General features: G+C 38.1%; 1 protein-coding gene across 7 annotated transcripts in view; it reads right to left on the bottom strand.

Moving 5' to 3' along the window:
* The window catches only part of ppp2r2b.S (protein phosphatase 2 regulatory subunit B, beta S homeolog), a 219,626-nt gene that overhangs the window by 16,874 nt on the left and 177,124 nt on the right, over positions 1 to 25,628 (bottom strand). For all 7 annotated transcript variants that reach the window (XM_041588722.1, XM_041588723.1, XM_018256156.2 and 4 more), the window contains 2 exons: positions 23,215 to 23,327; positions 893 to 1,070 (listed from right to left, as the gene is read on the bottom strand). In XM_041588722.1, coding sequence (XP_041444656.1) covers positions 893 to 1,070; positions 23,215 to 23,327 — 291 coding nt within the window. The remainder of the gene's footprint in view (positions 1 to 892; positions 1,071 to 23,214; positions 23,328 to 25,628) is intronic.

Genomic DNA, 25,628 nt, shown 5'->3' with positions numbered 1-25,628 from the left:
CTCCACCATTACTCTATTTGCTAAGTCAATGGAAGCCACTGCAAAGCATATGCGTGTATATATATTTATATTTATACTGATGAATAGATCAATAGAAACATGCAGAAGCAGTCTCCAAACATGAACCAATATCACCCTATTCCAGAACAGGTTTTGCCAATATTCTCATAGGATTCCAAGCAGAACAATCAATAACAAGAGTATATCAGGAAGGCAGACGAGTCAGAATTATTCATCCACTTAATTATTTTGCTTGTTCTCCAGTGAGAATATCCTGAAAATGTGCAATGTAGAGGGATAGGTTTGAAGACCTTTGGCATATGTTTCCCAAAATAATGGACAGCTATGATGTTGAGGGCTGACAAGAATCATGCATGGGAATATATCCATTTGTACAAAAGGTTGAGTTAATGATTATGTGTCAAGAGCTGATCAATATTGCCAAAACCACAGACAGGTCTGGAAGCCAACTGTATGCTTCTAGTTTGATTTGGCAGATTCTGTGAATAAACAAGCCGCATAGTGCTGCATTATTATTTTGTATTATTATTAGTAGAAGTAGTAATAACAATTACTATTTAACAAAATGTAACCATGTTATTTAATGCCATTGCTACACATTTTGCTATGGAGATGATTGGTTCTTTAGCGGTTATAAGAAGGGTCTGCACATCAAAGTGTATACACTTGGCACTAGTCAGGCAAGTTAATGTAAATGGTCAAGGGAGTGCAATAATACTCAATATTGTATTGCTTTGCCTATGCATCACACCTGAAGCCTACCCATGAACTTGTATTTCATTTAACCAGCTTCGTTGTCCCTTTCCCTGCTTGTTCAGACAAAATGACGCCATGCTCAAAACAAACCTGCTTTCATTAAGTCAAAGGATACTAAAACTTCTATTTGTTATTTCAAGATTCCACAAGTTTATCCTCAGGTCATCGGCTGACATGTACGTTTCATAATCGCTGTTCACGGATATCGAGTTTATGTGATATGTGTGGGCATTGGAAAATACTCTTCTAGGTGTAGCTTCAACCATCAAATCCATTGGCCTCAGCACAGGTACCTGAAATGAAAAGAAAGAAGCTATGTAATATTTATGCCATTGACGAGCTTTATTCAAGGTTTTCAGAATTTCAAACTATCTTTTATGGTTCAACAAAGGTTGCAAAAATATTACAAACATTTATTATCAGTCGTCCTGATTTAGTTCTAAGACAGCAAGCAAATATTGACTCCAATTCACACTCTCATTGTCCTTCAGACGGGGTTTTCAGGATTGTCAACCAATAAGCATTTAGCTCAAATCACACCCTGTTGTTTTATGGTGTGACCCCATCAACTGTTTGATGCACCACTCCCATGAGGCAACACACTGAATGGGAACCTTACTGCAACATAATATAACCCCTTCTTAGATATTTTCTGCTAGAGAAAGACTTTCTCCATATGAAGATATTATATGGCTCATTTATATCCGCAAGTGCAGTGAGCAAATAACTCAATTATTCTGTAACTTGGACACAAATGCACCAAAGTGAAAGCTTACTGTTGTGTAATGCCTGCATGAGACTCTGCTAATAAAGCACTGTTATACTCTACTCATCCTCGGCTACCCAAAACATAACACACCCCTTGGTAGTTCTAGGATCTGGAGTTCTTATGTGAGCAGGGCCTGAGTATATTCTAAATGGGTCTCCTTCAGCTGCTTTAGGTTCTTCCCATAGTCTAAAAACATAACAGCAGTTTAATTCGTTTCTCATTAACTTTGCCTTAATATGAACCTGTGTTAGGGTGTCTGTGGATTGACTCCACTGGGGCAATGGATTCACATAAATTATTAAATACTCTACATAGAAATACAGAATATACTATATTAATACAACATAATTGTTGCTAGAGTGTCAGTGATTGCCACAACCAAGAGTGCCCATTTGTTTAGTTTATTAGTCTATACTGAATTGTGCACTTTGATTAGCTGTGTATACGCTGGGAAATATTAACTACATGAAGCATGTAACCCACCAAAATTCTTAGTTTGTTATGAAATCTCATACAGCTGTATACTGGGAAATTCTGAGGCCATACTTGCAAAGGAATATCTGCCCTAGGTAAGGAACGTATGAAAAAAAATCACTGGTTCTCTAGGGACTGCTTAGAATCTCACTCGTTAACACAGCCCCATTATAATATTCATAGGTAGGACAGTATTATGCATACATTTATTGTTAGCCTCAGAGCGGCAATATTTATTCTGAAATGGTTCATATGATGTAAAGAACAGAAAAATCCCTGTGGCATTATTTAGAAACTTCAAGCGTTCCTAAGATCATCAGCCAACAGAGACTCTCACATACAAAGTCACAGCTAATGATGACTGGGTGGAGGATGTAGGTTTCACCCAGACATGAAAGACAGCATACCCATGGAGATTTCACTTCCGTAGGAATGTTTCCTTAGGGCAGAGACACACGTGGAGATTCGGGGATATTTAGTCGCCCCGCGACAAATCGTCTCTTCTTTGGGCGACTAATCTTCTCGACCTGCCTTCCCGCCGCCTAGAGGAAACTTCAGGCAACTTCCAAAAACGTATTGCTCCGAGTGCCACCAGTGGCGATTTAGATTCTAACCAGCAGGAAGGCAGTTCGGGGAGATTAGTTGCCGACAAAATCTCCCCGAATCTCCACGTGTGTCTCTGTCCTTAGGATTCAGCAAATCCACGCAACTTTGCCTTCTTGCTTTGATTTTGCTCCTCTGGCTTTGTATTGTCTAGTGTGAAGTTTACTGACTTAGCAGACTCGTACATACTTGCCTATAATTCAGCTATTTGTTCACTGAATGAGCATCAATATTCAAGCAGGGAATCTCCTTACAGATAGGGTGTATGTTCTTATGTATTTGCCAGATACAGAACACCCGAGTCACAGGATTAGCAAACCTTCAGTTTGCTAATGGCCTTCACAGAAAGATTAACTATGATGAACTATGCCAGAATAGTAATTCTCCTGTACCAAACACAATTCAGTCTTAAGTGTCTTAAATTACTGTGGCCTTTTTTCAATAGCTTTCTGAGTATTACCATTAAATACAATTTACTTTTCATTAAGGTCACATGGGGGGGGACGCAAAATAATACCAGTAGTGAAGAAGAAGCATGAAAAAGAATAAATGAAAAGAAGGAAAACAGCAGGTGAGTTTCTCAAGCGCAAAGTATGATTATAGGGCTAAGCCAGAGACTCAAAGCCACAAGCTGACAATGGGTGGTCCCATCACAGGGAACTCTGGGAGAATGTAATCTATTTAGCAGCAGTATACTTGCTAAAAGTACTGCTTGTAAGGTTTCCAGCCATCTGATATTCAACTCTGAGAAGCCCAGACCATATCAGGCACGCATAATGTGAATCATGCATGTTTTCCTAGAGTCAGAGGCAGGTATATTCACAGACTCAAGTCCAATAACAGGGAACACAGCGCAAACAGAAACTCTTTTACCCCCTCAACAACCGAGGGCTTCTATAGTTTGTAAAGTAGCTGCAATCAAGACTGAACCATTGGATTAGGCCCAGATATTCCTGATAATGCAGCCAGTATGAGGAGAATTCAACATTTACAAACTTTGTGATGTGTTCTGTGGTTCCGAATTGGTTATTAAATCGGCTCCAGCTGTGTACCACTGAACACTGAGGGCTACAACTGGAGAGCACCACCAAAGCTCATTCTCCTCCTTTGTGGTCCACTGACTTTCTCTGACTTTCCACTTAATGTGGCCCCTATTAAAACATTTTGTATTATGTAAGAGGATTTATATATGACTTATAGTAATCTTATTTGGCATTTATATTGGATGGCAACTAAACTAGCCATCATGAATGAACGGAGTTTATACGAATTATATGGAAACACTCTAAATATTGTATAGTATCCCCCCCCCAATGTGCTTGTGGTCCTCCTTACAATCTACGCAGCCTTCTTTAAAGGGATACGGTCATGGAAAAATATTTTTTTTCAAAACGCATCAGTTAATAGTGCTGCTCCAGCAGAATTCTGCACTGAAATCCATTTCTCAAAAGAGCAAACAGCTTTTTCTATATTTAATTTTGAAATCTGACATGGGGCGAGACATATTGTCAGTTTCCCAGCTGCCCCCAGTCATGTGACTTGTGCTTTGGTAAACTTTAGTAACTCTTTACAGCTGTACTGCATGTTAAAGTGATATCACCCCTCCCTTTCCACCCAGCAGCCTAACAACAGAACAATAGGAAGGTAACCAGATAACAGCTCCCTAACACAGGATAACAGCTGCCTGGTAGAGCTAAGAACAGCACTCAATAGAATAAAATCCAGGTCCCACTGTGTCACGTTCATGTAAAATTAAGTAGGAGAAACAACAGCCTGCCAGAAAGAAGTTCCATCCTAAAGTGCTGGCTCTTTCTGAAAGCACATGACCAGACAAAATGACCTGAGATGGCTGCTTACACAACAATATTATAAATTTAAAAAAAAAATACACTTGCTGGTTCAGGAATGAAATTTCACATGGTAGAATGAATTATTTGCAGTGTAAACAGTGTAATTTAGAAATAAAAATCATGACAGAATCCCTTTAAGTGACCAACGAATGTAGTTACTATGAATGTATTAGTGCACAATATCTGTAGAAAACACATAAAGGGTGTAGGAAGTCTTACAAAGACAAGCACAGTGTATCGGCCTGGAAAATGCTGACTGACATTCAGTTATGCCTCATTGTAAAGCTTAAGGACTTTCTTTTAAAAGCATTTGGGGCTGTAGTCCAACAATTCTCTAATTGCACAAAGGCAAACAGCATTATTTACCTGTCAGAACTGCACTGACTTGCAATATGTAAAGGTCCCAGCTGGGTTTAATGCTTCTTCTTCTGTGACATGAAGGGCTCTGGCACCAAGCACTTAATAGTCATGAAGAAATTAATGAGCAGCATGGTGAAATCATTGGCTGTTATGGTGCCAGATGCTATGAAAACCCACTTGCGCTACCTGTGAGAGGTTGGAAAGGACATGAACTGCGAGCAAATGGCTGAATAAATAAAGGCTGACAATTGTCAGAAAAAGTGCCGATCAAAACTGCCAGTGCCTAGAGTTTTGTGCGGAGACAGGAGCATGGAATCTACTAAATGACATATTCTCTGGATACTTGCTGGGCATAACATGAAACGTATTTAAAATATGTCTATGAATAGAATCTGAAGTTTTATCTAATTTATTTATTTAATGAATTCTGCTACAGTTTAAAAGCTCTAAATGGTTCACCCTTGTTATAATGCCATTCTAGTTATAATATCAGTTTATACCTGAGTTTCAGGCAGACCTTAGACAGATGATGTACTGAAAATAAAGCCACGTAATGACTGTGTTGGCACACTGTACATATTTAAAGAGATTATATTATTTATTACAATTTTTTTAATACATATTTAAATATGAGGGAACAGTACATTTTATGTTTCGCAACTATTTATTTAGAGAAGCTGGGTTTTATTTTCTCACGTCATCTGAGATACACTTCATATATTTTGAAAAAATACATAAACTGAGTTCATCAATAGAAGACCCTTGTCTGTCAAAGTCTATGAGCAATGCCACCGTGCAAACATTATACTGTTAAAAAACACACTCTCTCTTGATTTAAAGTTTCAATCATTCTTAGTAGTCTTAAAGGAGAAGGAAAGGCATTTAGCACTTGGGGGTGCCAAATGTTAGGCACCCCCAAGTGAATGTATTTACTTACCTGAAATCCCGGCCGGTGCTCCTATCAGCAGAAAACTGCACCGGCCCAGGGTTATTCCAGCGAGCACCATGGCTTCTTCTGTCTTCAAATTTCCCGGGGCAAACACATGCGCAGTAGAACGAAATAGCTGACTTTTTAATTAAAGTTTTGCTTTTCACTCTTATGCACATGTGCAGCCATGAGAAGAAAGAAGAAGCCAGAAGAGGATCGCTCCATGGTGTTTGCTGGAATTACTTGGGGGCACCTAACCCTCCCCCAACTTCAGGCCCTATCCAATGGTACCCCACTTTGCAATTTTTTTCAGTCTTTTAAGGTCTGGTGATCCAAATTATGGGAAAAAATGCATGTCTGGAAAACCTAAAGGTCCCAAGCATTTCAAATAATAGATTCCATACATGTATATGCAGATTAAGGATGTTTATCTTCTCTATAAAATGGCTAATTCAAAGTAGGTTAGACTGAGCCCTGGAATATAGGTGCTTCTAGCAGAAGAGTAACACTACATCGTGGATTAAAGTAAGCAGCACTTCTTGTTTTTTCTTTTATAGTTTCCTCTGGACCAAATAACCTGCACAAACCCTGAGCAGATTAATTAGGGGTCCAGTGTGATTGGGGCCCCTCTAGATTTTTTTCAATTATTATTTATATTTTCATTTATTTTAATATTTATTTTTAAGCAGCAATCTTCCTTCTCTGATTCAGTCATAATAAGTGATCTGTTCCAATAAAATGATACTGTGAGTAGGAAGCACTGATATGTACTAGTGATGGGCAAATAAATTCAGCAGGTGCGAATTCGTGTTTTGCCGCCGGTGTATAAATTCGTGAAACTCCCACGAAAAAGACGTGCGTCAGAAAAGTCGGTCACGGCCATTGACTTTAATCACGATCGTCAAAATTGACAGGGGGTGTCAATGTTCGCCAATTTTCCAGTGAATCCAAACATTCGCCCATCACTAATATGGACAATATGCCTATGATTAAGGAATTGAGTCCCGAAACGCGTAGGGCTTGAGATCCCTGTGGGGTCTGTAATAAACCAGCCTTTTCCTTGAATGGAGTGCAGTCATTCTTTTTGGTTTGGTAAAGGAAATACAGAATTATATTATTTTGATTATATACCCATACTGTCAGAAGCGCAACTACAATTTAAATTTGGTCGTCCATATTTACTGTTTCTTCTCATCTATGTGGCTAACCAACATGTTCCCAGCTCCTTGCACTCACAGCAAAACTGAGTTAGAAAGTACAAGGCAGCCAGATAAAGGGTTTCCAGCTGACTAACAAAGGGCTTATTAAAAATCCCATGTCAGAGTCTTCAGATGAACGTCAGGAACTCTTTGAACTGAAAACTGTACCATAAGCATTTATTTCTGTGCATCTGTCTTCTGATTTCCCTAAGAACCAGTTAAAGGGATTTTGTGTCCTCATTTCCTAGGAAACAGCATGATTGTACCCTGCGCTGCATGAGTGGAATTCTAATTCTCACAATCACCTTTTTATGTTTTACACGTGTGCATCATTCATAGAAAATGAGAGATTGGTTTAGAAACCAGCAGCATTTGGGTTTCTTGGGGCGTTAAAGAAAAACAATAAAATAAATTATGGGCCCTTGAGCTGTTGTGGCAGTTGGATGGACCTGCCTGGTGAATAGAAATGATATAAGCAATTCATAGAATTTGGGTTTTATAAACAAGAACTTAAGGTGGTCATAGACGTAAAGATCCGCTCGTTTTGCGATGTTGCCAAACGAGCGGATCTCTCCTGGTTATGCCCACATTGAGGTGGGCGATATCGGGCTGATCCGATCGTGGGCGCTAGGACCCAACTATCGGATCATAATGGATCCGATACGGGCGGTCAGATCGTGGGACCATACAAATGCGGTCGCATCGAGATCTGCCTTTCGGCCAGATATCGATCGAGGAAGCCCATCGGATGGCCCCACAAACTGGCCAATAAGCTGCCTACTCAGTCAGTTGGCAGCTTTTATCAGCCTATGTATGGGGGCTTTAACTACTGGGTTTAAGGGCATTAGCATACAGGGCACTTTTTGGGGGGCTGCACTTGTCTTGCTATAAAATGCATTTAATTGCTGATCTGTAAGCACATGTATATTACATAAATAAAGAAAGCCCAAAGATTCAAAGGGGTAAAAGACCCCCAACCTAATAAAGGTACAGAAAAAAAGAATATATATAGTGAATAAAGTATCCCCTGTTGTGAAATACAAGAATTTTATAAGTCACCGAGGAGTTCCATGACCATATACAGGCCTTGAGCTTTTATACAGGTTGTGGAACTTTGTGGTTACTTCTAACATCCTCATGTTACAAGGGGTACTTTATTTATAATAGACAAGTTTTGATGAGTCGTGACAAAAATGACATCATTAAGCTCCGTTTATAACTGATGACATCACTAAGAGTCGTTTATAAGGATATAATTTACAGGATATTCTTGGCTTTTGTGTGTCTTATATAGTGAATGAAGTACCCCCTCTTGTATAATATAAGGATATTATAAGTTACCGAGGAGTTTCATGACCATATAAAAACACAAGGCCGAAGGTCGAGTGTTTTTATACAGGTCATGGAACTCCGAGATAACTTCTAATATCCTCATATTTTGCAACAGGGGGTACTTCATTTATTATAATACACAAATTTCAATAAGTCATGTGACAGAAATGACATCACTACTCACTGTTTATAACTGATGACATCAGAACTCAACGTTTATAAGGATATAATTTACAAGATATTCATGGCTTTTGTGTATTATAACAGTACATTTTCTTACCTTGAAATTCAAGAGGAAAAAAAAACAACATTGTTCATTAAATATTGAACTATTGAAAATCCTACCAATGGGATTCCTTATCATAGACTGGGCAGCTAGCAACTGTGCTCATTAAAAGCTCGCCATGGGTAAGAGTTTTCTTTGCATAACCTTGGACTTATACTCAAGGCCGCCCCTCCCTGCCAGAAGAGTAGGCAGTACAAGAAATCTATAAAAACATATTTAGATCTCTCTGCATCAGACTAGAGGGTCTGGTTTAAAATGTAAAGCATTGATTTCTTCATTCAATGACAAAGATACATAATTAACCAGAATTTCTCTGAAACCCTCAGCTCAAAAACAAAATTAGACAACGTATTCTATTCTTATTGGTTCAATAAATCAGTTGAGATGAATATACATTTTCAGTGTTTGTTTCCAAACAGAGATCCCCTACAGAGATAGCTCTTTGTCACCTCACAACCCTGCAGTGACTTGACTAACACCAGCAGTCACAAAGAGAAATTCATTTTTATAGAATCATTTACCATGAAGTGAAACAAAGCTGACGAGGAGGAGAGAACAACAACAAGCAAAATGGCACTGCTGATGACTAGTAACTTGTATGCAAAATATCCAGCCATTAGTAGAACAAATACAAACTAGAACATGACAACTAGAACATGAACTAAATCCTAAAAATGAATATGGCTAGAAATGCCATATTTTATATACTGAACTTATTGAACCAGCCTAAAGTTTCAGCATCTGTATAGCAGTAATGATCCAGGACTTCAAACTTGTCGCAGGAGTTTACCATTTTGGATTTTGCCAGAGACACGGACATGATGGGGTTTGAGCAGCTACTGAGAAGCTAAGCTTAGGGGTCATCAAATCATCAATCAGAAAATGAGGTTTGCCTCATATAAGCTGATGTTTCAGGGCTGATTATTATATTGTGATGCTGATTGTGTTGCTTTCTGAGTACCGTGCTGCCATGTACCAATAATCTGAACTACTTACTTATCAGCATTATAACTTTGGAGACACAGATCTTTACTGCTAAAGGGCAGTGGTTGCCTTGGGCTGGTATAAAAACCTAACACATATGTACAACAATTCTGCCATTTCTTTAGTTAAAGTTATTTCTCTGTTTAAATGTGTTGATCTGACTTTATTGTACCTGTATTCCAATTTATGCACCTGTGGTGTAACTACAATACAGCAGACTCTGGAATAGTGGGGGGATTACAGTCTTAGTATGGATTCCACATTCCATGATCGCTCCCTATCTTCCAGCATAGTTTATTGGGATCACAGTAAGTATTCTTTCCCCGCTGTCTTTGAGATATTTAATATTTGATTGCTGTGCTTCCTCAGCCTACAATTTTCTTCACCAGTACAACTAACTCTGTCTGGCATTTGGGCATTCTAATCTCTGACTCATGCTGGTCTGCACTTGTTACATCAATGAAATCAATAGCGGACTCATACCATCTCAACCTAATCATTTTCCCTTGATGTATCGAATTTGGAAATCACAGCATGGGTCAGTTGGCTGCACCAGGAGAAAGGTTTCTTGGGTTAAGGAAAATTATACTGTATGTTGCAAAACTGTAATACTATTTGTGAAACTTGTTTACTAAACTTCCTATAACTTGGTGTATCATTTGGTATGTGTGTGTGTATATATATATATATATATATATATATATATTTTTTTTTTTTTTTTTTTTTTTTTTCTCCACTAAAGGACCCGCACTCCAAAATTAGTGAATCATTACTCTTTATTCATACTTGTGTATCCAACGTTTCGGCCCAGAAAAAAGATAAAAGCCCTAATCTGGGCCGAAATGCTGGATACACAAGTATGAATAAAGAATAATGACATTTGGATGTGGATATATACATATATATATATATATATATATATATATATATATATATATATATAGACACTGATATGTGTATTTAAATAAAATTTTGATAATTTTCACAAAGGGAAGTGCTGGTCCTGGGATGATTCATTCCTAAACTGAACTTTATGTTTGAGAAATTGACCATGCACCCTGAAGGCTATCTGAATAGAGTGCTGACGCTTAAAGATTTATATATATTATTTAGATATATATATATATATATATATATATATATATATATATACATATATTTATTTACACACACACAGCTATTGATTTCCACCTATCACGTAAATAATTTCTATAAAGTTTGATCCACAGTAAGGCAAAAAGTGACAGTTTCCTTGTTCAATCGACCGATTGAACAATTTAATCTATCGAATGATTTTCAAAAAAAATACTTTGACTTTTTAAAACTTAGCCAAATTTTGGCTATAGTTTCTAGGAGGTCCCCATAGGCTAACATAGCAATTTGGAAGGTTTAAGGTGGCGAAGTGTCGAAATCAAAGTTTCTTAAAGAGACAGTACTTAGATTTTTGAATGGTCGAATATTCAAAGTATTTTCGATTTGAATCAAAGTCGAATTTGGCCTATTCGATGGTCGAAGTACCCAAAAAATACTTTGAAATTCTAAGTTTTTTAATTTGAAAATTCACTTTGACCCTTAGTAAATGTGCCCCATAGTGCATGGGCTTAGTAACATGAGGGAGTGATTTTGTGGAAGCAAAAAGTTGTAAAAATGTGTGTTTCATCTTTTTAATTGAAGGCTGTAGCAGTGGGAGAGAAGCAAAGTCTGGGGGTGTAGAGTCCTTGTTCATGCATCAGGAAAGCTCACATCTATTTATCTTCATCAAACTTGGACCTTAATGGAATATACCCAATCAGCACTGCATGAATTTGCATTAAGGTGGCATAAGAATGCTATTAAAGCAAGGTTGAGTGTGAGCTATCAAAATATCTAGCACCAGATGTAAAGAGATGAAAATACATGGATTTATAAACTCTAGCTTCTATGAAAAAACTGTTTGGAAACAGGCTTTAGAAGCGTGATAGATAGTGACGGACGAATACATTTGCCAGGCACTAATTCATGGCGAATTTCCGCGTTTCGCCACCGGCGAATAAATTCGCAGAACTGCTGCAAAAATTCATCTGTGTCAAAAAATTTTGGACCCACGTCGCAAAAGTCTCATGCGTCAAAACCGTCGTATGTCAACATTATTCAGATGCCCATTGACTAACGCGAGCAAAATTGACGCGGGTGTCTAAATTCACGTTTCACAAATTGTTTGCCGTTTTGCGAATTTCACCGGAAATTCACCATTTTTCAGCGAAACGGGACAAATTCGACCATCACTAGTGGTAGATAATAATGGGAAAAACCGCCAAAATAACAAGAGTCGATTTACTAAGCACTTCTGTATTTGTGGCTTTTTTCCATATTTCCATATATGTGTATATATAGGTATTTACGCGTATTATCATATCTATTGCTATGTTAGAGGTTTCTAAGGGTGTACGAACTACTAGGGATGTAGCGAACTGTTCGCCGGCGAACTAGTTTGCGCGAACTTCGACTGTTCGCGTCCGCCGCAAGTTCGCGAACGTTGCGCGACGTTCGCCAATAGGCGTTCGCGTCAAAATCGTTCGACCATTCGATCGCTAAAATCGAACGAAAATCGTTCGATCGAACGATTAAAATCCTTCGATCGTTCGAATCGAACGATTTTCGGATGTTCGAAGTTCGCGAACAGTTCGCGAACTGTTCGCATTTTTTGCCGGTGTTCGCGAACGGCGTTCGCGAACACATACTCGGCGGTTCGCTACATCCCTACGAACTACGGGGGCCAAAACTATTCCCTGGCTATGCTTACTGATACCAACCTCCTACGCCTCAAGATTAATGTGCCCTAACAATTTGATAATACATTACTTGCCAATTGATAATTGGTACTTCATAGACAATTTAGTGATCATTTAGAAATGCAATAGTTATATTTTGACTGAAAAAAATCCAATCATCAAGCTATAGCAAGACAAGTTAGGCACATTGCACTTTAGGGTGCATGGGAAGTTTATATTGATGGGAAAGTATTTGTAGCAACCATTGCCAACAAATAAAAGCAAGCTCGTTATAAAATGTCATAGCAATCCACCATTGCTGCTTTAGTTCTTCACAATCCCATGAAGAGTCTGCATTTATTCTGCGAACACAAAGGGCAGCTGAGGTATTACACAGTAATTAGGGGTAACGGAGTTTAACTAGTCAGCTCCACAACATTAAAAAGCTGTCAAATGCAATAAACCACTTACAAATTCAATTACCTCTCATTTTCTACTGGAATTGTACCCACATTTTATTTTATCTAGCAGCTGCTTTTAATTGATATGCAGAGAAGACCTATCCGAGGTGGTGCTGTGCCGCTTGCTGTTCCTGCATTACCAGTACATAGGTAACAGCAACCATACACAGAGTATCAAAATACAAAAATAATCACAAAAAATTATATATGAAATATTTCTGATTTAAGAAAACAGATTACAAATTATAAATGACGAAATGTAAACAATTTTAAATAGTTCTTTGTTTTTTCATGGCAGTTTGCAAAGAGTTTACGTATTAAGAAGCGACAATCTCCATTCTTTTCTATGTTTCCCACCCCGACGCTTGTTTACTTTAGGGTAACTAACATACACAGACTGCTGCAGTGTTTGTCACACAAGAACAACTACACCTTAAAACAGACAACTGAAATCAATTAACCTACCTAGAACAGCACAATAACGGTTTTTGTTTCTTAAGAAATTAAGTGGCCCCTTTCCCATACAACTCTATGCAGAAACGATACAGAGTAACTGACTGCAGCACCTACACAATCAGTACGTTATCCAAGTCACATCTCATTTCAGAAACGGATTATTCAGAGAGCTATAAATTACAGGAAGGCCATCTCCCTTAGACTCAATTTTAATCAAATAATTGAAATTAAAAATGACTGTCTTTTTCCCTGTAATAATAACCAGTATATTGTTGTTTATCCCAACTATGACATAAATAATCCTTATTAGAGGCAAAATAATCCTAATGGGTTTAATAAATGTTTAAAGGATTTTTAAGCTTTTTTTTTAGCAGACTTAGGGCAGAGACACATGGGAAGATTTGGGGAGATTTAGTCGCCCGGCGACTAATCGCCTCTTCTTCTGGCAACTAATCTCCCTGAAAAGCCTTCCCACCGGTTAGAATCTAAATTGCCTCAGAGCGCTTTGTTTTCCGAAGGCACCCAAAGTTTCCTCGCGAAGCAACTTCAGGCGACTTCGGAAAACGAAGCGATCCGAGTGCCATCCCGTTGGCGATTTACATTCTAGCCAGCGGGGTGGCGTTTTGGGGAGATTAGTCATCAGAAGAAGAGGCGATTTGTCGCCAGGTGACTAAATCTCCCCGAATCTTAGCGTGTGCCCTTACCCTTAAGATATGGAGATCCAAATTACAGAAAAACCACTTATCCAGAAAACCCCAGATCCTAATCATTCTGGATGACAGGTCCCGTTACCTGTACAATGTACTTTCCCAAATGCTTAATTAGTAAAGAATAAATACCATTTGATGAGCAGCACAGTTTAGAATATATTGCAAATATCCATCAGTATAAAAAAAAGGCATTATGTTAAGCTCCCAGTGTTAGTTAATTTCCTTCACACGGTTAATTGCAACATAATGCACATTAGACAGTGCTGCAAGATTTTGTAACGTTTTCCTGCTGTGAATGATAATGTATTTGCATGTGTATAATATAAATGTCTCCAGTAGCCGAGATGTGGCATTTCTCTTACCAACCCGATTCAGTCAGTGCCAATAAACTGTTGGCATAATGTCTTCCAGGGGGAGAATGTAGTCATTCCAATTGTTTTTGCAGTCAGGTGTATAGTGGGAGCAAATTCAAGAATCACTCCTTCCTCAGGTCTGTGATGTTACCTCCCCAATTCCCAGAGGCCTAAGCAGCTGGAAAATTAGCCATAATGAGTGGCAGATAATAACAATGTATTATAATAGGGGGGGAAGTGTCCAGCGCTCAATGGCAAGTGCCTTTTGTGTTTCAATGTCACCTGGAGATAAGACTGAAAGCTGCATCTTTCACTGGTCTCCTTTTCTAATTGAATTGTAATTTGGCCGGTTGCCTAATGTGATATGTATGTGGCATAGCTGTAGCCTTGCCTATTCCTATTAGTTATTTCTTTGTAAGACTGAGCAAGGAAAGAGCTAAACATATGGGGGAAGCTGTGATCCTCTTTTTTTTTAAATTTATTCAGAAAAAAATGTATGCTGAAGGGTTACATACGCTCCCGTCAGCTCCATCAAAGGCCAGCCTGAAAATCTTTTAAATATGATATTAAAGTTGCTTGTTTTTATACAATATCCTTGTCAAGTAAAATTACCTACAGCATTTGTCTAATATGAGGCTAGAAATGATCTCAATATTATATCTAAATGAATTTATTAGACCTACTCAGATTTTTTGAGGATTCTTGTTCTCCCCTTCGATCATTGAATTCTAAACTGTATGATCATTAAATCATTAAACTTGTTGGTGCTTTTCCCTTGTGCTGTGACAGCTGTGTTACCAGGCAGATACAGTGTCATTAGCATAGTAGTCTCATCTCCAACATTCAATGATACCCAACTTGATTTTGCTTGCAAAGTTCTAACTGCAGCCCAACAAAAGCCAACTGCTTGGTTGTTATGGGTTACTGGGGGCAAACAAAATGTTTGCTTTATAAGGAAAACTATTAGAAAATTAGGTGCAAAAATACCCATTCGATTTGGAAAAGAAAATTTTAAAATGCAGTAAGTCACAGCAATTTTAATAGAGTTCTCTGCTGACAGAAAAACACCCTGTCCTTTTAGCCACAATGGAAGCTGAATTTATGGGCACATTTTACCTCATTTGGGTAACTTGGTATATTCTATCGACACAAACGTATACATTGTTTCAATGAAACTAATGAAGTGGCTGAAAAGTTGCCTCAAATTATTTACTAATTATATATTGCTAACTACAATTATGAACGATTATTCTTTTACAATGCATTTATGCATTCTTTATGCATTTCACATTTATTTACTATTTAAGATACATATTTCCTTGAAAGAAACGTATATGATATGTAGGTGTTCTGCTGCAAAACTGAATTGAACTACGGCATGTTTTGTGATAATATCTCACAATATGAGTTACAGGTTTGTTTCTCAACACTCGGGGGCATTCAAGGTGATATTTTCTATGACTTCACCGTCATGGCAGTTTCATGGGAATTCGACCTCCAAATTAATCCTCAGTTTATCTGTTCTCTGGGAGGCAAAGTGATGTCTCCTCTGCTGACCCTGCACAGATATGGCAGCAGTCCTATCATTCGGCATAACATTCAAGGCCACATCGAGTGACAGCTGTGACAATAGGTAAACCACTGTGTCTACTGAACTACAGAGACAACCTTTTATCTTGGTTAATTGAAAACACATTTATGTCCCATTTTTCTGTTGTGCACATCAGTTAAATACAATCTCTGAGGACAGGTCTCAAGCAAAGTCAAGCAAAGCTGGGTATTAGCATCTAATCTGTTTTTTTTAAAGAAGATAGAAACCATCATATTGAATACATATATTTAATATGATTGTTCAAACTTAAATATAGATGCCTACTATCTTAGAGAGACCAGAACATGGTATATATTGCCAAATCCTTCAACACTCAACTGTAATCAAAACGTATGCTTTTATTGTTCTTCAGGACCATTTGTTTCAATCATAATTGTAAGATTTTAATTTAATTACAAACTCCTGTTTGAGGATGTTATGGGATCCATGATCTGGAATGCTTAGGACCTGGGGTTTTCCAGATATGGGTGTTTTTCCATAATATCACCATGCATTAAGGTCTACTAATAAAATAAAACATTAAACGAATATGGATTCATGCAGCTTAGTTACAAACAAGTAGAAATATTACTATTGTTATGGAGAAAAGGGAAATCATTTTAAAAAAAATTATTATTTGTTCTGAATGATTTCATTTGTGCAAGAATATGGGGCACATTTACAAAGCTCGAGTGAAGGATTCGAATTAAAAAAACTTCGAATTTTGAAGTGTTTTTTTGGCTACTTCGACCATCGAATGGGCTACTTCGACCTTCGACTACTACTTCGACTTTGAATCGAACGATTCGAACTAAAAATCGTTCGACTATTCGACCATTCGATAATCGAAGTACTGTCTCTTTAAGAAAAACTTCGACCCCCTAGTTCGGCAGCTAAAAGCTACCGAACTCAATGTTAGCCTATGGGGAAGGTCCCCATAGGCTTGCCTGCGTTTTTTTGATCGAAGGATATTCCTTCGATCGTTGGATTAAAATCCTTCGAATCGTTCGATTCGAAGGATTTAATCCTTCGATCGAACGAATAATCCTTTGATCGTTCGATCGCAGGATTTGCGCTAAATCGTTCGACTTCGATATTCGAAGTCGAACGATTTTAGTTCCTGGTCGAATATCGAGGGTTAATTAACCCTCGATATTCGACCCTTAGTAAATCTGCCCCTATGTGTTTCATATTACAAACTCTTTCTCCTAAACTCAAAAGTATATCTTTTAACAACTCTGAATAACCTAATAGTTGGCCAAAGGTTTAAATTATTAGTTTGTCATAGCTCTGCCACTGCAGTATTAGTATCTATATTAATATGTATTAAGTATACATTAATGATTCAATAGGACCATATATCACATAGTAGGAATGTTTTTGTAGGAATACTATGGAATTAGTAGGAGTAAGATATTGCAATAAATTTCAAATAATAATCTTAGTATGTACTACTAGTGCAATAGATACTGCCAAATCAAATTGCCTGCTACAAGGTGGTGAACAGAAAACTAGGCCTTGGAGTTGCAATGGATGTGATCTATTATAATTTACTAAAGCATCCAATTACTAACACACTGATTAAATTAAGGAATATTGGCCTGGAACACAGTATCTGTAATTGGATAGAGAACTGGCTGAAGGGTAGATTATAATGAGTGGGGGGTATAAAAAAACGTTCTCTAATTGGATCAGTGTTGTTAGTGGAGTACCTCAGGGCTCTGTCCTTGGCCCTGTTTCTTTTTAACTTGTTCATTAAGGGCCTGGAGGTTGGTATTGCTGATGATACTAGATGCGTTGCCCTTGTTGTCCATTGTGGAGTGAGCTGTAATAACTGGGAGTGAATGTCTAATATGGGTTATTGATGCTAAAAGGATGATCCTGATGGAAAGGTGTCCAATTTTTCCAACCCAATGTAACCATGTATCTGCTCGTACAGTCCATATGTCTAGCAAAGGTGCACAGTTATCTAATACAAGCACTCAGATCTTTGTTAGTACTAATCTACAGTAACTAGCAAGAGATAGATGCTTGGTTATAGCATGCACTTGTCATTTAAATGTCTCTGTAATTATATTCAGAAATACTGGAAAAAATGTTTTTTTTGCAATGCCTTGAAAATATTTTTAGCTACAGTTCAGACATACTCAATATGATTAAATTTGATACCCAGTAAACAGTATCACTATATCTTAGAAATAGGCAACATATGACATCAGCCTTACGTGTCCATGTTTTGACATAAAGGAAAAAAATATGGCTATCATGGTTTCCATACCATCCATCTAAAATGTTTGGGTGGAAAAAAAACCCTTTGTGCTACTCGCCCTTATAGTTTCCTATTTCTTATTGTCCCAGTTCAGAGAAGGACCAGCAATCATGCCTATTTTTCCGCTATATATCCACCTAGAAACCTACGATGGGAATGATGTACAAGGAGTTAGTTTACCTTTAAAAATACTATTGAGCTATGCTATTAAAACCTGATAAAATCAACATTATATTTTGTTTTCATAAGTAAATTTTTTCAGAAAACATTGTCCCATTAGGGTAATGCATATCTAATGTAAAGCAAATTTTAATTTAGGAAAAAGCCTCATCAGTATAACCCCAGTTGCTTTTTACTGCAATAAGACTAAACATCATCTGTTATGGCATATTTCTTTCCATTGACTTCACAATGCGGAGTAATCTTACACCAGTCCTGTAGATGCCAAAGCATTATAGTTGCTGGACACCTAATCACTTCAGGTTTTTTTTTCTATCACAACGCAGTGCGACACAGAGCGGCATTACACAAAGGTCAGAATTTCTACAATAATCTCCTGTGATGAGAGAACATAATGTGTTTCAGTTGCAAGGAAGCCAAACACCTGCCAGGAAGTGGGAGATCTGTCTACAATCAGCCAGAACTCCAGAGGTCAAAAAGAAATGGAACTCGCCTGAGAAAAGAGTGACTTTGTAGCAAGGAAAGAAGGCTCCCTACAGGACAAGAAAAGAGATTTTTTACTGCACACTCGCCTTGGCAATTATAATGCTCCTCATCCTGGGAATAACATTACAGAGAATATTCATGCAGTACTGCTATGGATTTATTTTAGAATGTGGCTGAATTCTGTAGTGTTTAGTGGAACTGAACCCCAACCCCGACCAACAAGCCTGAAGAGTTTGCTGGAGTGTAGTCAATTGTTCTCAAATTTCATTAGCAAATAAGATTTTGAACTGGGAATGTTATTTGCCAAATCGTTTGTGTAGAATTTAGTGTTCAGTAGTGATGGGCGAATTTCTTCCATCGAAAAACTTGCGAAACTCGAAAATTGACGCCCGCGTCAATTTATGACACCGGCATTAAAGTCAATGGGCGTCCAAATATTGTTGACGAGCGACAGTTTTGACGCAATCAAGTTTTCTGATGCGCGACCAACATTTTTTGGCGCCGGAAAATTTTCATGGGAGTTCCGTGAATTTATACTCGGAAATTTGCAGCAAATTTGCACCTGGTGAATTTATTTGCCCATCACTAGTGTTCAAATTATGGTTTGGGTGTATCTCTACTATAACATTAGTCATATATACAGCCAACAGGATGAATTGGAAATTCGTTGTGCAGAAAGCACATAGACAATGGCCCTAATATCCATGGATTTTGAACATTATGTAACATTATATATCATTTATAATGTAAAAAGCTTAGCACAAGTCAGTGTTTCATTGTAACTGGACTGGATTCATGTAATAAAATGATTCTGACATGTTCCTAAGACATGTTCTTAAGAAACGTTTTAAATGTGCCCCTTTCTCAACCCGTTAGATTGGACTCAACCATTATACAAGCTGTGTTGGTCTAATAGTGCTGGATGTGTCAGTCACACTAGACTGGTGGCAGCCTGATCTGCTAATTGGCAGCAGTATTTGCATTAGTAACCCAGCCTACAGGAGGATAACACTGCCCTGAACCCAGTGTGACTAACTAAGATCCAGCACTTATACAAGTGAAGCATAACCGGAGATTGATTAGAAATATTAGGGTGGATGAGGGGGGTTTATCAAAGAAATAGCACTGCATTATTACTATTATGAGAGGAATCACTCTAAATGCACTAAAAAAAATTCTCTAAATTGTTTGTGGTCTGGATTGCTTGTAAGCTATTCCCCCACAATGGGTATAAGCTAAACATAACAGCAGCAATGTGATTGAACAGGACTGAACTGTCCAAACAATCTGTCTATAACATGGTCACTTGAGCAGCAGGTTCAACACACTATTGTAAGTGTAAGAGTACAGTAGCCATATAAAGCTGGCTATAGACGTTGAGATTTTTAAAAGATCAGATCCTGATCATGAGACCACGATCTTCTCAGAACGATCGTACGATCATACGAATTTACCATCAACTAAAAAGACCAATTTGCCAGGAAAACAAAGGGGAGCTGCCTGCTTGGCCCTGCAAACATAGATAGATTGCACTGGGACCAACAAAGATTCTTTGACCTGGCCGATCAATTTCCCGACAGATGTCGGCCGAAAAATCGTAAGATGTACGATTGTTCGAATACCACTAACCGCACAATAATTTAGATGGATTGGTCGGGCTTCCCTAAAATCGGTCGTTCGGCAAGAAGAATCGTCGCGTCTATGGGGAGCTTTAGAGTATGAAAACTCTCTTTTTACTATTAGTTGGCTTGATATCCAAGGCACAATGTGTTCAGCATTCCCATAGGCATTTATAGGGTTTGTTCAAGTGCTGATGTGCATACTGCCTACTGGTCTAGTTGTCACCAAAGGGAACCCGCAATGCATTTTGAGCTTAGATACCCATATAATAATTTTATTACAGATACAGATCTCTTGTTCCTGGAGACATGCAATATCACCCCCATTACAATCTCTAAAATGTTTAGAGACTGTAGATATTTCAGAGCCTGATACAATATGATTAGAGATGTCATAGACAATGTCTACGGCGGCTACATCATAACTGTCCCTGGCCAGGCCCTAGCTGCCATTTGTTTCCGCACAATTGTGTTTTTCTATTTATTCTGCAGAATACAGCTATTAAGGAGCTTAAAGGAGAAGGAAAGTCTTCTTCCACTTGGGGTTGCCAAATGTTAGGCACCTCCAAGTGATTGTATTTACTTACCTGAAACCCCCGAGCCGGTGCTCCTATCAGCAGAAAACTGCACCGACCCGGGGTTCTTCCAGCGAGCACCACGGAGTTATCCTGTTCTGGCTTCTTCTTTCTTCTCGTGGCTGCGCATGCGCAGTAGAGCGAAAAGCCAAACTTTAACTAAAAAGTCAGCTATTTTGTTCTACTGTGCATGTGACTGCCCATGGAAATTTGAAGAAAGAAGAAGCCGGATGAGGATCGCTCCTTGGTGCTCGCTGGAAGAACTCCATTGCAGTTTTCTGCTGATAGGAGCACCGGCCTGGGAGTTTCAGGCAAATATATATATTTACAATCACTTGGGGGTGACTAACATTTGGCACCCCCAAGTGGAAGAAGACCTTCCTTCTCCCCCAAGCACTGCCTGAGATAGCTTAGAATCCATATTGGGGAATGTAATAAAAGTCAATAACGTAAAACCTATGTCTTTGAGAAATAAATTTTGCTTTGTGCGAATTTAATATAGCTTTGTGAATTTTATAGTTTGCGTCAATGCGCAGTAAATGTAATAAAACGTCTTACTGAAAAAGTTATGTTTGCTCCAAATGCAATAACAGTTTAAGGAAGAATATTACATTGCGAGATGTGATTTTTTTTTATTCTTTTATTCTTATTGGTGCGATGAGAGTACTAATAAGTAGTTCCTGTAAAAAAATACTAACCTATTATTTAGCAATTCTTGAACAGTAGACAGTGCTCACTAAAAGAGTGCATTATAATGACAGTACTTCTGTTTCTGTTCCTCTGACTGGTCTATGTATACTGTATGTATCAGCGGCTTAGCATTAGCTCTCTGCAAGCTGTCACCCAGGGGAAAGAAAGGCAGGACAGCAGAGATGAGCTTCAACAAACTTGGCTTTACCCAGCGGCTCAGGCTCAGCAGTCACATCTGCTATGTGGACCAGCTCCAAGATGATATCTGTTCCTTCAGTGCATGTGAATGAAGGCCTGGCAGTTTTGCTGTTTTCATACTGTGACCTCCCTCCAGCCTGCTTGTACTCCAGAAAGCTCAAACAGGTCTTGTAACACTTTGAAACTCTTTGTTGTATTCGACAAGGACCAAGAACAATGTTACCTACCTATCAGGACTCTAAACATTTGTGTCTGTGGGTATTCAGCAGGTTTTATTTTATACATTTGTACAGAAAATATTACTTTTAAGAGTTTGGACGTTTTCTGGACCTATTATGACCCTGTGCTGGATTCTTGTAGCTTATATGAAGCCAGATACTGTAGAAGATAATCTTTTGATTCTACCAGTGTCGGACTGGGACACCAGGGGCCCACCCAAAAACCTTTGACTAGGGGCCCACCAATTAATCTTAGACCAGGGGCCCACTCTTAGTACTATTATTCTTCCTCTCCTCACTCAAACTCTATTCTCCTAGTCCCTTTCTTTTACATACTAAAATCTATTATTCCATATATTTAGTCTCTTTGTTCTCATAGAATTTAGGAATGGCCATGAAATAGGCCAAATGTTTAGCAGCATAAGGGTCCACTGACACCTTGGCCCACCGGGACTTTTCCTGGTATCCCGGTGGGCCAGTCCAACACTGGATTCTATAGACTAATGTGAATAAAAGAGTTTATATATAATAATGCATATCTTTATAAATGATAAAAGCACTGACCATTACTGAAATCTTAATTTTTCCATAGGTGTATCAGACAAAAATTTTAGTGAAAGTGAGAATCTGTTAACATCATAATGCACCTATAGGAACACATCTGTTCTCTCAGGCAGCTCTGAGGCCAACTTAAAGCCACCTGCTCCTTTTGCCCAACAGTTGGTCATCTCTGTATAAACAGACTGACTGCCACCTTGAAGCCAAAAAATGTCCCTTGAGTTGGCAGTTCAAGATGCTCATGAGAAGAAGCACTTCCCTGTACATGACCTTGTAACTTCAGAATCAGACAGTTTTTTGAGGCCTTCACGTCAGCATTCAAATAAGTGATTTCTAGTTTTTAATTCCTGCCAAGGGAATATATCATAAGTGAATGAATAAACATCAAAGAAACAGGCTGTTCCAACTGGGTGTTCCAATAGCTTCTGTAGAGAATCATATCAAAGGACCATACCCAATGGCTTTGACATCACCTTTTTTTGAGATATAAAATTGTTACAAAATGTTAACATTATATTATTGGTTGCACTGTTCTTACTCTGAGTGAAGTAATTGTGCATGGATCACGTATCCTTCCATCTTCATCTTTTAGGTTATAGCCCTCCGGTCTTTTGTCTCTCTCGCTAACTTTCCATAGCTTCACCGTTTTATCTAGATATGAAAGGCAGAATGAGTAACTGCACAGGCCTACAGGGAATGCTTGAACAAACCTTCATTTGCAAAAAGATAAATGAATAAAAACATTATCTGAGCTGACAAGTTGTTTCACAGAAAGTAGCTTGTGTGGCATTTTGCACCTAAAGCATATTGTAAGGGATTTCAGCTCTCATGCACGAAGAACAGGCAAAGCAATACACATAATACACGGGAAGTCATTTTTTTTTATATTAATATAAAAATTGTATTGTCTATTACTCAGAAACATTCATTTTACTTTAAATTTCTCTTGCACTGTTTCCATAAAAAGCAGATTTTTGGAGTTAGGGAACTAAGCTGGTGAAGGACATTTAAAGCAAGAAAAATTCAAAAAGCACATGACAGAGTATGTTGGCCTTATACTGAAAGTCAATATTCTTCAATTATATAATAAGAATTACCTATGAAGGCACAGATTACTGTGTGTGCAGAATATGTGCTCTCTGCATATTTGCATTTATACTTGCATTTTGACTTCCAAAGAACAGAAATCTAGCCAGTAGAAACACTGTTTATTAAAAACGCTGATGTTTAATATGCTCTACCAAACTTCTACACAAACCATACCTGCCTCACACCTAGCTACACACATAATATTCCAAAACACTGACTGTTCAGGAGAAAACTGAACAAATGGCCACCCTATCTAGCACTGATATACATAGCAGCAGTTATCCAGTAATATTACCAGGCTTGCACTTTTTTGTTTTTAGTGTGCAGACTAGTGATGGGCGAATAAATGCATCTGGCGTGAATGTGTGGCGAATTTCCATGTTTCGACGCCAGCGAATAAATTCGTGAGACTCCCGTGAAAATTCAGCGTGTCCGATAAGTCGTTTGTGTCAACATCGCTTAACGCCAACACTATTCGGATGCCCATTAACTTTGACACCAGCGCCAAAATTTACGCGATTGTCAATTTTCGAGTTTCATGAATTTTTCGCAAATCTTTCACAGTTTCGCCCATTTGGCTGGAATTTTTCAGCGAAACGGGAGAAATTCACCCATCACTAGTACAGACTTTAATAATCCAGAACACAATTATTTTAAGCAATATCTTTCATTGTGTTGCCTTGTTCTAAAATCATTCTTCCACTTCACTCTTTTAATGAACTAGCTTCCCATGATCTGATATAAAGACCATGGACCATATGCTATGAAACCTCATGTTTTGGATATTGTTTGCTTTGTATGTAATTCTGTATATTCTTTGTATAAAACCGTTGATTGTACTGCGCTCAAAATATCTTGGCTCTTTATAAATACATGTTAATAATAATTAATAATATGCTGCTTGAGTCTTAACAGTCTTGGTGGAACATTGCAAATTTGTGTAGCCTCTAACCCCCTCTTTTTTTTTTTTTAAAGTCAAGCAGAAATAGGGATGATTTACTCACATAAATAAATGGAGATATATGAAAACTGAAGTGGAGAACAAAACCAATAAGATATTATCCAAGATATTGTACATTTTACCCTTGTTGCACAAAGCCAATTATCCAAAGCATGAAAATAATTAGGGAAATGATAAGGTGACCCTGATGCCTGCCATCAAATTTTATGCTTGGATATTAAAAAGGGATACTATAAAAAAATTACAATTTGTGCATGAACGATGGAATGGTGGGGGAGGTGGCACTGAACCAGACTGTTAAGCATTGCCCTGCTCAGTGCTAGAACAGCAGTTTAAATTGCTTCACAGAATGTGACACCAGCTGCTAGTATACACAGTACAGACAAAGAAGTTCCGACACCAACCCAGGCAAAGCTAGTTCTGACTTATATTTAAATTAAAATATTTGAGTGTCAAACACAATTTAAAAGCTTGGGCTAATTTAAAAGTCAGGCAATTTTCACTGACCTCACCCCCTTCCTGGGGATTTTTCTTCAGTTCTCTAAGCTGCGGCCTTTGAGCAGCTCATTATCAGGGGCTTCTCAATGAACTGGTAAATAGTTTTATCAGCCATTGGCATTTTTGTTGGCATATTTTTGAAAGACATGTTTTCAAAGAACGAATTGTGGTATGTGTGGCAAATAAATAAGGTTAAGTGCAACCTAGGACAACCTGATTCCATAATGATAATCCATAATTTCACATTGGATATCTTTTGTTTTTGATAGATGCCTTACTAAAATGAAAACACATTTTTGCACCTAGGGAAGAGTCCCCTGAAACATTGTGTATGTCAAGCTCTGTTTGCACTTTTGTGTCTTATAATAAAAGAGTTTAATGGAAGAAGTATAATGGCCAGTTGG

Source organism: Xenopus laevis, chromosome 3S (assembly GCF_017654675.1).
Source record: "Xenopus laevis strain J_2021 chromosome 3S, Xenopus_laevis_v10.1, whole genome shotgun sequence".
Classification (NCBI taxonomy): Eukaryota; Metazoa; Chordata; class Amphibia; order Anura; family Pipidae; genus Xenopus; species Xenopus laevis.
Note: the sequence above shows the minus strand (reverse complement) of the source record. Positions and strands in the feature narration are given on the sequence as shown.